Here is a 12,781-nt window from a genome sequence, read left to right as displayed (position 1 = left end):
TTCCTATTTGGAACCAGTCTGTTGTTCCATGTGCAGTTCTAACTGTTGCTTCCTGACCTGCATACAGATTTCTCAAGAGGCAGGTCAGGTGGTCTGCTATCTCCCATCTCTTTCAGAATTTTCCACAGTTTATTGTGATGCACACAGTCAAAGGCTTTGGCATAGTCAATAAAGCAGAAATAGATGTTTTTCTGGAACTGAAAACTGCCAACCCAGAATCCTTTATCTAATGAAATGTCTTTTAGGAATAAGAGAAAATCAAGACATTTTCAAATGAAGGAAAACTACAGAATCTGTCATCAGCAGACCTATCCTAAATGAATGTCTAAAGGAAGTTCCCTAAACAGAAAGGAAATGATTCAAGAAAGAACCTTTGAACATCAGGATGGGAGAAAGAACATAGTAGGAAAAATATGGGTACATATAGTAGGCTGTCCTCTCAAGATTTCCAAGTTTTGTTTGATAGTTGAAGCAGAAATTATGATGTTGATGTGTTTCTAAATATGTTTGGAAGAATTATTTAATGTAGTTATAAACGGGGGAAGCTAAAGAGATATAAAGGGAGGTAAATTTTCTGTACTTCACTGGAATTGGTAAAATAATACCAGTAGACTAATATTTTATATCTTATCAGTTTTATATATGTATAAATTAAGCATTATATATATTTAATACTTGTAATATGTACTATATAATATATATTTAAGTTATATGTTTAATGAATATACATATATTAAATATATATGTCAAACTGTAATTAAGCATTGTAAATGAATAAAAATGAATTTCTTTAGAGAAATCTTTCTGCCACAGGAATGCAGAAAAAATAAAACAAAAAATAGAGAACAGACAAAAGCAACAACAAAATGGCTGTCTTAAGTCCTAAAATATCAGGAATTTCATTGAAAGCACAATGGTCTAAATATTAAAAGGCACATTGGCAATGTGGATTAAAAAACATAACCTAACTAGATACAGTTCTACAAAAAACTCACTTCAAACAATGATATAATAGATTGAAAACAAAATGATGCGAAAAGATGTTTTATGTAAACATTAATCAGAAAACAGCAGGAATAGCTGTTTTAATGTTGTATAGAGTAGACTTCAAAGCAAAATTACCAGAGTCAGGGAAGGGCATTGTTTAATGATAAAACGATCAATCTACCAAGAGGATGTAATAATGCTAAATATGCATGCCCCAGAAAAGACCTGAAACCTATGAAGCAAGAACTGATAAAATTGAAAGGAAGAATAGTCTAACCTGCAGTTTTAAGTCTAGATGATAATGCTTGATTTTCAGCGATTGGTAGTATAACTAGGTAGAAAAATCAGCAAAGATATAGAAGAACTCAACACCATCATCAGCTTTCACATGGATTCTTATCTGTTTCTGAGCAAAATCTCTGTGTTCAGTGTGTATTTTTACTTTGATTCTTGAATACTGGTGGTCGAGGTCATTTGGGCACAGCAGCCTCTCTTCTTACCAGGGATATAGGCAGAAAGGTGAGGTATTCAGACACTACAGTCTGTAGCTCCTTTAAGTTGTTTTAACCTACTTCCCTGGTGACTCAGTGGTAAGAAATCCACCTTCAGTGCAGGAGACCCAGGTTCGATCCCTGGTCTGGGACAATTCCTTGGAGAAGGAAATGACAGCCCACTCCAGTATTCTTTCCTGGAGAATTCCATGGACAGAGGAGCCTGGCGGGCTACAGGGGTTGAGAGTCCAGGGGTTGAGAAAGAATCAGACACTACTTGGCGACTGAACAACAACAGACTTTACTGTGAGAGATGATGTTAATTTTGATTTATTGATCCTTTCTTCAGCAAAAAGAAATGGAGGCATTTCCCCCTTATATTAGTTTCCTAGGGCTGCTATAACAGATTACCACAAACTTGGTGGCTTGAAAAAACAAAAGTTTATTCTCTCACAATTTTGGCAGCTAGAAGTCTGAGACCAAGGTCCTGACAGGGCCATATTCCCTTCAGTCTCTGGAATCCTCCCTTGTCTCTTCCTAGCTTCTGGCAGTTCCCCAGAGCCCTTGGCATTCTTTGGCTTGTAGCTACATCAGCCCAGTCTCTGCCTCCATCTTCACATGACCTTCTCTGCGTCCTTTCCTCCTGTTACAAGAACACCAGTCGCTGGATTTAGAGCTCACCATAATCCAATATGACCTCACCTTAACTAACACAAAATTTACAAATGTGCACGCTCCCTATTTCCAAATTTGGTCATATGCTGAGGCTTTGGGTGACCATGAACTTGAGGGAGGGGGCACTATTCAACTCATTACGCACTGCTAGTAATTTTTCTGTTTTTTTGTTTGTTTTGCAAAGTGGTAAGCATTTCAAACAGATGTAGCTAATCCTGTAATCCTGCATCATATTTTCTGGCAAAAAGAGTTTTATTTATAAGGATCAGCTGAGCAGTTACCTAGAGGACTGTATTAACTGCTGTGGTCTTATCAGCCTGAGGTGACTCTCATTAGGACTTGTGTGTCACTTTGTTGAATGTCATTTTTATTGATTGAAGATTCAGTTCATATGAGATGGTGATGAGAGGGAACTATTTTGTTCTCGCTCCTTCCTGTTAGCAAATCAGCTCCTTCTTGTTCTTGGATCTAACTTGACAAAAGAATTGAATCTTGCATGCCAGCATATACTGTGAGCAACTTTAATCAGAATTTAGACTGCCATTTGGTACATCATAACCCAGCATGCAGAGAACCACCTGAAGCAGTGCAATGCAAGAATCCCCAAGCAAGAAATTTAATGTAGGAGAGAGTGGCCATTCTGTGGGATAACAGCACAGTTATAAATGCTTTCATCTCTGCTTTGGTGAATTCTGGGTGATTATGCTACTTTTATACAATAATAAACGCACCAAGCAGATTCTGTTGTAATGGCTGTCAGATTCCAGATAGTCCTGGAAAGGATGCTGTGGTATGAAGTCATTATTTTCAGATGTAGTTCTTCTCATTTATAGCTTGCCCATTTGTAATCAATAAGTTTAACAGTGTAACATAAAGCAGTTAAGGGTATGGAAATAACTTTGGCCTTGCAGTGGAATGAAGGATAGCCAGTGGCTTGGTCTTTGACAGTTTTTAAGTACATGAAAATGCTTTGAAGAAAACATGAAGTTCTGCTCACAAGTTGTTTTCTTGGAAAACAGTAACATACTGTTTTCCAGTCAGTGTGTTAACTATGCTTGAAGAAAACATGGTTCTTTTAGGTTCTGCCACTTAGATCTGGGCCTTTGACAAGGAAAAGGAAAACTCAGATTTCATGTTGGCTCACACAGTAAAGAATCCGCCTGCAATGCAGGAGACCTGGTTTCAATCCCTGGGTTGAGAAGATCCCCTGGAGAAGGGAATGGCATACCCACTCCTGTATTCTTGCCTAGAGAATCCCATAGGCAGAGGGCTACAGTCCATGAGAATGAAAAGAGTTGAACACATCTGAGCAACTCACACTTTGAAAGAAAAAAGAAAACTGAAATAAGAAGCACTGTTCAGTTCAGTTCAGTCACTCATTTGTGTCCGACTCTTTGCGACCCCATGAATTGCAGCACGCCAGGCCTCCCTGTCCATCACCAACTCCCAGAGTTCACCCAGACTCAGGTCCATCGAGTCGGTGATGCCATCCAGCCATCTCATCCTTTGTCATCCCCTTCTCCTCCTGCCCCCAATCCCTCCCAGCATCAGAGTCTTTTCCAATGAGTCAACTCTTCGCATGAGGTGGCCAAAGTACTGAAGTTTCAGCTTTAACATCAGTCCTTCCAATGAACACCCAGGACTGATCTCCTTTAGGATGGACTGGTTGGACCTCCTTGCAGTCCAAGGGACTCTCAAGAGTCTTCTCCAACACCACAGTTCAAAAGCATCAATTCTTTGGTGCTCAGCTTTCTTCACAGTCCAACTCTTACATGCATACATGACCAGTGGAAAAACCATAGCCTTGACTAGATGGACCTTTGTTGGCAAAGTAATGTCTCTGCTTTTCAATATGCTATCTAGGTTGGTCATAACTTTCCTTCCAAGGTGTAAGCGTCTTTTAATTTCATGGCTGCAATCACCATTTGCAGTGATTTTAGAGCCCTCCAAAATAAAGTCTGTCACTGTTTCCACTGTTTCCCCATCTATTTGCCATGAAGTGATGGAACTAGATGCCATGATCCTCGTTTTCTGAATGTTGAGCTTTAAGCCAACTTTTTCACTCTCCTCTTTCACTTTCATCAAGAGGCTTTTTAGTTCCCCTTCACTTTCTGCCATAAGGGTGGTGTCATCTGCATATCTGAGGTTATTGGTATTTCTCCCGGCAATCTTGATTCTAGCTTGTGCTTCTTCCAGCCCAGCGTTTCTCATGATGTACTCTGCATATGAGTTAAATAAGCACAGTAACAATATACAGCCTTGACATACTCCTTTTCCTATTAGGAACCAGTCTGTTGTTCCATGTCTGTTGTTCTAACTGTTGCTTCCTGACCTGCATATAGGTTTCTCAAGAGGCAGGTCAGGTGGTCTGGTATTCCCATTGCTTTCAGAATTTTCCACATCTGTATCATTAGTTGTTTTTGTGTAACAAAGGAAAAGCAAAAAACTCTTATTCCTCTCAGACTTCCCAGATGTGGTTCTGGTTTGTAGGAGTTTACTCGTAGCTCTCAGATACTCTTTGCATGGCTAACGTAATCATGAGGCTTTTGACCCTGGCAACTAAAACTTTACAGCATTCATTTCTATTGCAGTTTTTCCTAAGCCCTCCTTAGAAGAAATAGTCTTACATCTTGGCTTGCTCTTTCTGGCTTCAGTTCTCATTATAGTGGAAGCCCCCGTTCAGTTTCCTATACTCTTGGTCTCTAAGCTCTGGAACCAGGCTGTCTCAGGGTGAATCCTCATTCTGACATTTGCTTAATCTCAGAAGTTGTTATGGAAATCATGTGAGTTAATACTTGCAAAATACTTCGAGCCCTACTTGGTTCATAATAAAGTGAAAGTGAAAGTGAAGTTGCTCAGTCGTGTCCGACTCTTTGTGACCCCATAGACTGTAGCCTACCAGGCTCCTCTCTCCATGGGATTTTCCAGGCAGTAGTTCATAATAAGCACTATATAAATGTTTTTGAAAAAGATAAACTACATTCTTTGTCTTGATTGTGATGGTGGTTATATGATTATAGGACTTCCCTGGTGGCTCAGACGGTAAAATGTCTGTCTACAATGCAGGAGACCCGGGTTTGAAAACTCAAAACTCATTATAAGTGTGCATTTAAATGTTGTAGAAGTATAAATTTATATAAATTATACCTCAGTAAACCTGACCTAAAATTTTTTGGAGAGAAAAATTATATCTCTTTATTCAGCTAGGAAAGGGTGTATAAGGTGTTGCATAGTAGGATTTTAAAAACATAACTCAAAAAGGCTTGCCAGTCTAGGTCTGCAGGCCAGTTATAATGCAGGATAAATTTGCCTGTCAGCATGAGAAGCTGATGGAAGAGATGTTGCCAGGCAGCCTATTAGTCATCTAGGAAGAAAACCCTGTAGGGGTTTGGGTTGCTTAAGATAGTCACAGAGTTCACCGAAGAGTGGGAACTTGAGCTGGACCTCAGAGAATATAGGATTTGGAAGGCATTAGAGAAGGTGCTTGGGTGCAGATGCGAGACTCAGGGACAGAAAAGCATGTGCCCCATTTAGGCAACTATGAGAGAGCTGGCTGGATTAAAATAAATGCTCTGTGGATGGAGAAGGGAATGGCTACCCACTCCAGTATTCTTGCCTGGAGGATTCCCATGGACAGAGGACCCTGGTAGACTATAGTCCGTGGTGTTGCAAAAAGTCATACAAGATTGAGTGATTAACACATACTCTCTCTCTCTCTGACCTTGGAAGGGCAGTTGTACTATCTGAACTAATGAGTTCTCTTCTTTTCATCCACAGAAAGGCCCCCCTTCTGGGAAAGACCGGGTGAAGAAAGGTGGATCCTACATGTGCCATAAAGTAAGTCGAGTCACTAACCTCTGCTTTGGTGTTCTAACAGCAGGTGTATGGGTCCATTGTAATCATTAACCCCCAAATGTCCCATCCATGTCTATTAATACATCTCCATCAAAGCAAGAAAAAAGAGAAGTTTGGGCACAGGCATGCCAATAAGTGATTCAAGAAGCAGAGGTTATAAATGGTCTGTTGTCAACCATATTCCATCTGTTGTATTGTGACCCTTTGAGAGATCTTTGTTGTCCCACGAATCTGGGTGGACTGTATACCTTTTCCATCATGGAAGTCTGGAACCACACCCTTAATTTATTTGAGGCTCCAGATATTTTTTTGGCTTCTCTATTGCTATTAAGGTAAGGATTATAGATGGAGGGTAGATTGTGGTATGTCAAAATGGAAATATCCCAAGTGTTCTTTCTTGGGATATAGAATGTACATTGTAGAATAAAGATTAATCTCAGAGAATGCTTTTTCTCTTTGGGCTGTAATGTCAGTGTCAGAGACAGTTGTTCTTGGCTAGTAGAAGTGACTCAGTGTTCATGAGTAGCCTTTTTTAAGGAGTTCAGAAATTGAATAGCACGCCTCTCCCTTTTTTTCTTTAAATCATGTATTTTTAGTGTCTCCAGCACTTCAACTGCTGTCTTTCTATCCCTATGCAAAGATGGCATTTCGCAGATTGTTCCTCCAAGAAGCATCCTATGATAATTCAGTCAGTCTAGGCAGTTAGAGACTTAAAATACCCTGTAATGGCTCCAAATTAAGTTATTAATTTGATAATGGAGGCATTGTCAAACTTTGCCTTAAAATAATGGTTCTCAAACTTTATTGAACATTAGAATCATCTGGGATCTATAAAAGGTACTGACGCCTGTTTCCTCACTCACCTCATCCTGATTTGATTTTTCTGTATTATGACCTGGGCATCAGGATTTTAAAGCTCTTGAGGTGATCATAACATACATCAAAGCTTGGGAACCACTGGCCTAAAAAGACTCTCTTTAAATTATGTGTATGAGAGAGTTCATAGGTATGTGTGTCTTCTTCCTTTCTTAGAATTTTTAATATAATCATTTAGATGGAATTTCACCGAGTTGACTCAAACTATGCTTTACACCTACCTTTATAACAGGATGTAGACAAATTTATCTTTAAAATTCTAATTTTAATTTTAAATTAAAAGCATTGCCCTAGGCCATTCGAGTAGTTTAAAATGTTCATATACCCATCTGTCTGTAGCCCCAGATTTTTTTTTTCTCTGATTCAAGCTGTTACTGCAGGTGTATCTGAATCCTCTTGCTGGGGAACCAGACTTCCATGAAAAACAGGTGACTCTCTTTTTGGACAGCAGTAGTTCAAAACTCTAGTTGCCACCAGTTATGTCTCTGACATATGGCACTTTTCTTAATTGATAATCCATTTACTCTATAAGAATTGTGGACCAGAAGATTTTTTCTTCACAGATAAGTGGAGCAAATGAAACTTGTAAAGCACATTTCAAGTATGAACACCAAAATATTCCAGTGCCATACATATAAATGTGCCTACTTTACCATTTCATTTTGCTTGCTTATTTTAAATGCTTTAAATTTTTATAAGCATCTTAATTTATGCTTTTAAAATATCTTTTAACCTAATACATGTTTTTAATAAATACAGTTACATGGCAGAGTTGATTTTTGTATATTTGTGTTGTGTAACCTTGTTAAACTCATTTGTATTAGTAATGTTTTTGTAGATTCTATTGTATTTTCTACATAAGTGGTTATACCAATTGGGAGTATAGACAGTTTTACTTCTTCCTTTTTAATTTGGATATCTTTTATTACTTTCTCTTGCTGTATTTCTCTCTAGCTAGAACCTCCAGTATATTGTTGAATAGGAGTGATAAGTGCCAACAGTCTTACCTAATTTTTGATGTTAGAGGAAAGACATTCAGCTTTTCAGAATTAGCTATGATATAAGCTATAGTGTTTTCAAAGCTGCCCTTTACCAGCTTGAGCAACTTTCCTTCTAGTCTTGGATTTTTGAGAGTTTTTATCAGAAATGGATGTGGATTTTGCCAGATGTTTCTTTGAAGCTATTGAGATGTTTATGTGGTTTTTCTTTTTTAGTCTGTTAATATGGTGAATTTATTTGTTTGTTATTGATTAATCTTTGGGAGTTTGTGTCTTTCAAGGAATTTATCCATTTCATCTGAGTTAATGAATTTATTCACATAATCTTTGCATTTTCACTTGCTGTTTAGACCATTTACATTTAACATGATTATTGTTATGGTTGGGTTTAAATTTGCCATCTTGAGATTTATTTTTCTCTTTGTCTCATCTGTTCTTTTCCATTTGCTCTCTCTCTTGTTTTTTAAACTTTTTTGGATTAAGTTTTTTAATCACTTCATTGTCTCTTCTTTGGCTTATTAGCTTTCCCTTTTTGTTTTAAAATTTTTGTGGTTGATTTAGAGTTTATATTACACATCTGTAACTTTTCTTAGTCACCCTGAAGGATAAGTTTTAATTTAGTCAGGATCAGAGGGCTGGAGAGAGTGTTCCAGAAGAGAGAATAGCAGAGAATAGCAGAGAGAATAACTGAGTGGGAACCACAAGATTTTCCAGAGAGAAGTGGCACCTCTAGGATCTCAGTCAAATTAATTGTAAATGATGTAGGTATGTAACCTCAGTCTGGTTATTTTGGTGAGGTCAAGGAAATAGCGCAGTGTTGATTGTGAATTACTTTCAGAGTGCTTCTTCTTTCCACTAGATTAAGAGTGACAGCTTTAACTGCCACTAGGTATAGGAAGTGCATTAAACTGTGGAGTCTAGAATTAGATCTGGGTTGGAATTCTGTAACTTCTCTTTGCTAGTCTTTACCTGTAACTTTAGACAAATTACTTAACCTTTCTAAGTCTCAGTTTTCACATATGTAAAATGTGCATCATAATTGCAGCTACTGTAAGGTTTTTATGAGGAACAAATGTACCGAACAAATGTATACGCACACATGCCTAGCTCATGGTAAAGACTCAGTAAGTTAGTTGCTGCTAATACTATCATTCTTTGTTTATTTTTTTTTGTTTTGTTTGTTTGTTTTTTAAACAACAAAAATTTATGTTCTCACAGTTCTGGAGGCTAGAAGTCCAAGATTCAGGTGTTACCAGTCTGTTTTCTTGAGGTCTCACTCCTTGGTTCAAAGATGGCAGCCTTCTGTCTGTGTTCTTGCAAGGTCTCTCCTCCGTGCATGCAGGGCTCTTCTCTCCCAATCTCCTCTTCTTACAAGAATGCCACTCAGATTGAATGAAGGCCCATCCTAACAGCTTACTTTTAATGTAATTATCACCTTAAAGTCCCACTTCCAAACAGTCACATTCTGAGGTACCAGGGGTTAGGGCTTCATACATAAGAACTTGGAGGACATAATTCTTTCCAAACAGCGCCACCATTCTTAATCATCATCTTCATTAAGATTGTCTCCCCTCCATCTTCTCTTCTGAATAAAGAACCAGCAAAAGAACTACTAACTAGATAGGCAGAATCCTGGAAATAATTCTTATGGCAAAGGTGAAAATCAGTAAAAGAAAGAAAATCAATAAAAAGAAGAATGGTTAATTCATTTTGCAAAAAAATAACCTTAATTAGAAGGTGACTTATTTTTGATCATTATCAGGGGCAGTCTGCATGACTAAAGTAAGTCACTGATGATTATTTCTGATTTTTTGAGAGTCCGTCCAAAGTATGGCTTCAGTAAGGATAAGAGAGCACAGAAAGAACAACTGTGAGTCAACATGGTGTTAAGAGCACAGATTCTAGAATGGGAATGAAAAAGCTATAATCCTAGATTCATGATTATAAGCCATGTGATCTTAGGAACACCATTGCCATACTTGTGCCTCATTTTTTCCTTGTATATATGATGCATGTATAATAATACCTACCTCAGGGTTATTAGGGAGAAGGCAATGGCAACCCACTCCAGTACTCTTGCCTGGAAAATCCCGTGGGTGGCAGAGCCTGGTAGGCTGCAGTCCATGGGGTCGCTAAGAGTCGGACACGGCTGAGCGACTTCACTTTCACTTTTCACTTTCATGCATTGGAGAAGAAAATGGCAGCCCACTCCAGTACTCTTGCCTGGAGAATCCCAGGGATGGGGGAGCCTGGTTGGCTTCCATCTATGGAATCGCACAGAGTTGGACACGACTGAAGCGCCTTAGCAGCAGCAGCAGCAGCAGCAGGGTTATTAGAAGGATTAAGTCACTTGATACATGTGAAGATTTTAGAACAGTTCACATAGTAAGTACTCAAGAAATATTAGTTGTTTTTGAAGTTGTTAGATTAATTCCCGTGAGATCTTTAGCCCAACCCACAGCATTGAGGAAATTCTTACTTGTTGCTCCCACAACCCCACCATTTTACACCAAGATTACTAGCAAAAGGAGTTGATCAAGTGTATTGACAAGGGCAGTGGATGGGAAATTGAGAGACCTGGGTTCTACTGTGTCATTTTTCTATAAGCATTTTGTTCCTAATGAGCTACAGATACCTCAAAACTATTCTTTATACCTAAACCTCTTCCTCTCATGAAAGCCATATTGCCATCCCACTTGACTCCAGTGCCCCAAGGCTATTAAGCCATTATCTTAAATGGATTGTTCTTGAATCCAGGCTCACGTGCTGAGTGCAGCTATCCAGATCAATTCCACACAGTAATTAGCTATTTTGATGAAATGGGGCTAAAACAGGTCCTCACCACTACCTCTGTTCTTAATTAATAAAATGACCTATATTTTAGCCACTCAAAGTCCTAACATCATTAATAACCATTTTTGGTGCTAAAAGTAGAGTTGGAAAAAAAGAAAGAGCAATGAGGACATATGAAATCAGGCCATTTTCCTCTTTAATTATGTATTTCATTAGTTGTCCATTATTGGAATTTAAAATGAAGTACTTATATTAATAAGTGTTTGCTGAGTGAATGAGTACATTTAAAATGCAATGATAATGTGAATTGACTGTTGTCTCATGTGATCGTCCTGACCTTTTCAACAGTAACTTGTAGTGAGACTTGCTTTTTAGGGTTTAGTTCGTTATCATTTAGGTAAATGGAAGAGTTTAGGTATTGCTGTGATCCAGTGAAAGAGTAGCTCTTTTTATCACTTATTTTAAGCTTTTGTTGTTATGTAAGCAAAACGTTTTCTTTCCATAAAAATTAGAAAATAAATAATAAACATAAAAATGAAAAAATAATTTACCTTGCTTTCTAAAGAATATATTGATAGTATTCTACTCAACTTTTTGGTGCAGTTTTAATTTTTCTTCCCCAAATGGAATTATGCTGTATGTACCAGGGTCTTCAAGCATGGCTATAAGCAAAATCTCTTATACATCATAAGTGTCTTTTCTGACCACAGTGTTCCAGGCAGGCGCACTTTGTTACAGTTGCTACAGCCTGTATTTTGTGGCATATGAATACCTAATTTTAAAATAATTTGTCATATAATCTGAGAAATAAGTTACATATAGAACTGTGCCATTCAACAAAGACCTAACCCTAACCCTAATGCTTGTCACCAGAGATAGTGCCTCACCTTTCCCATTTATATAGCAAATGATTTTCCTATTTATGTAGCAAATGCATGCATGCTACATGCTGCAGTCATGTCCAATTCTTTGGAACCCTATGGATTGTAGCCCACCAGGTTCCTTGGTCCAAGGGATTCTCCAAGCAAGAATACTGGTGTGGATTGCCATGCCCTTCTCCAGGGCATCTTCCCAACCCAGGGATTTAACCCATGTCTCCTGTGCCTCCTGCATTGCAGGTGGCTTCTTTACTGCTGAGTCACTGGAGGACCCCAAAAAGTAAAGTAGAAGTCGCTTAGTCCGACTTCTTGTGACCTCATGGACTGTGGCCTGCCAGTTCCTCTGTTCATGGAATTTTCCAAGCAGGAATACTGGAGTGCGTTTCCATTCCCTTCTCCAGGGGGTCTTCCCGACCCAGGAGTTGAATCCGAGTCTCTTGCATTGCAGGCAGATTCTTTACCATTTGAGCTACCAGGGAAGCCCAGCAAATGCAGATGCTGGCAAGAGAATTATCATCTTTACAACATAAGATATCTAAGGCCTACAGGAAAGCTAATGAGCGCTTTTGTTTTAGTTAGGAAGTGGGTTAACCCAAAGAAGTCAGATAAGACAGGCAAAGTGAGTTCCTTTAATTAACAGCATTGGGTTCATTATAAAGTAACAGTTAAAATAATCTCCACGTCTACCACTTAACTTTTTCATGTAAAGATAAGATGAAGCATTTTGACATTATCCCATTAGTAGACCCATTTTGGAGAAGGCAATGGCAACCCACTCCAGTACTCTTGCCTAGAAAATCCCATGGGCAGAGGAGCCTGGTAGGCTGCAGTCCATGGGGTCACTAAGAGTCGGGCACAACTGAGCGACTTCACTTTCACTTTTCCCTTTCATGCATTGGAGAAGGAAATGGCAACCCACTCCAGTGTTCTTGCCTGGAGAATCCCAGGGACGGGGGGGCCTGGTGGGCTTCTGTCTGTGGGGTCGCACAGAGTTGGACACGACTGAAGCGACTTGCAGCAGCAGCAGCAGACCCATTTTATCAATGGAGAAGATTTAGAAAAGCTTTGCCTAAGGTTAAATAGCTAATGAGTCTTGAATTTTGCCTTTTTGAGCGGGTAAATCAGCAAAATGTCATAGTTCTCATCTGTGTCAAGCCCAACCTCTTTCTGGTTAGAAGACTGCCTTTAAAGTAACTCCATCCTATTTATCCACCCGTGCTTCCTGCTT

The 12,781-nt window shown here is 38.8% G+C and overlaps 1 protein-coding gene across 1 annotated transcript in view; it reads left to right on the top strand.

Moving 5' to 3' along the window:
* The window catches only part of SUMF1 (sulfatase modifying factor 1), a 94,367-nt gene that overhangs the window by 73,136 nt on the left and 8,450 nt on the right, over positions 1–12,781 (top strand). Inside the window, exon 8 of the mRNA XM_010844128.1 lies at positions 5,931–5,990. Coding sequence (XP_010842430.1) covers positions 5,931–5,990 — 60 coding nt within the window. The remainder of the gene's footprint in view (positions 1–5,930; positions 5,991–12,781) is intronic.

This window comes from Bison bison, unplaced genomic scaffold (genome assembly GCF_000754665.1).
Source record: "Bison bison bison isolate TAMUID 2011002044 unplaced genomic scaffold, Bison_UMD1.0 scf7180017864194, whole genome shotgun sequence".
NCBI classification, from domain to species: Eukaryota; Metazoa; Chordata; class Mammalia; order Artiodactyla; family Bovidae; genus Bison; species Bison bison.
This window is presented reverse-complemented; position numbering and strand designations above follow the sequence as displayed.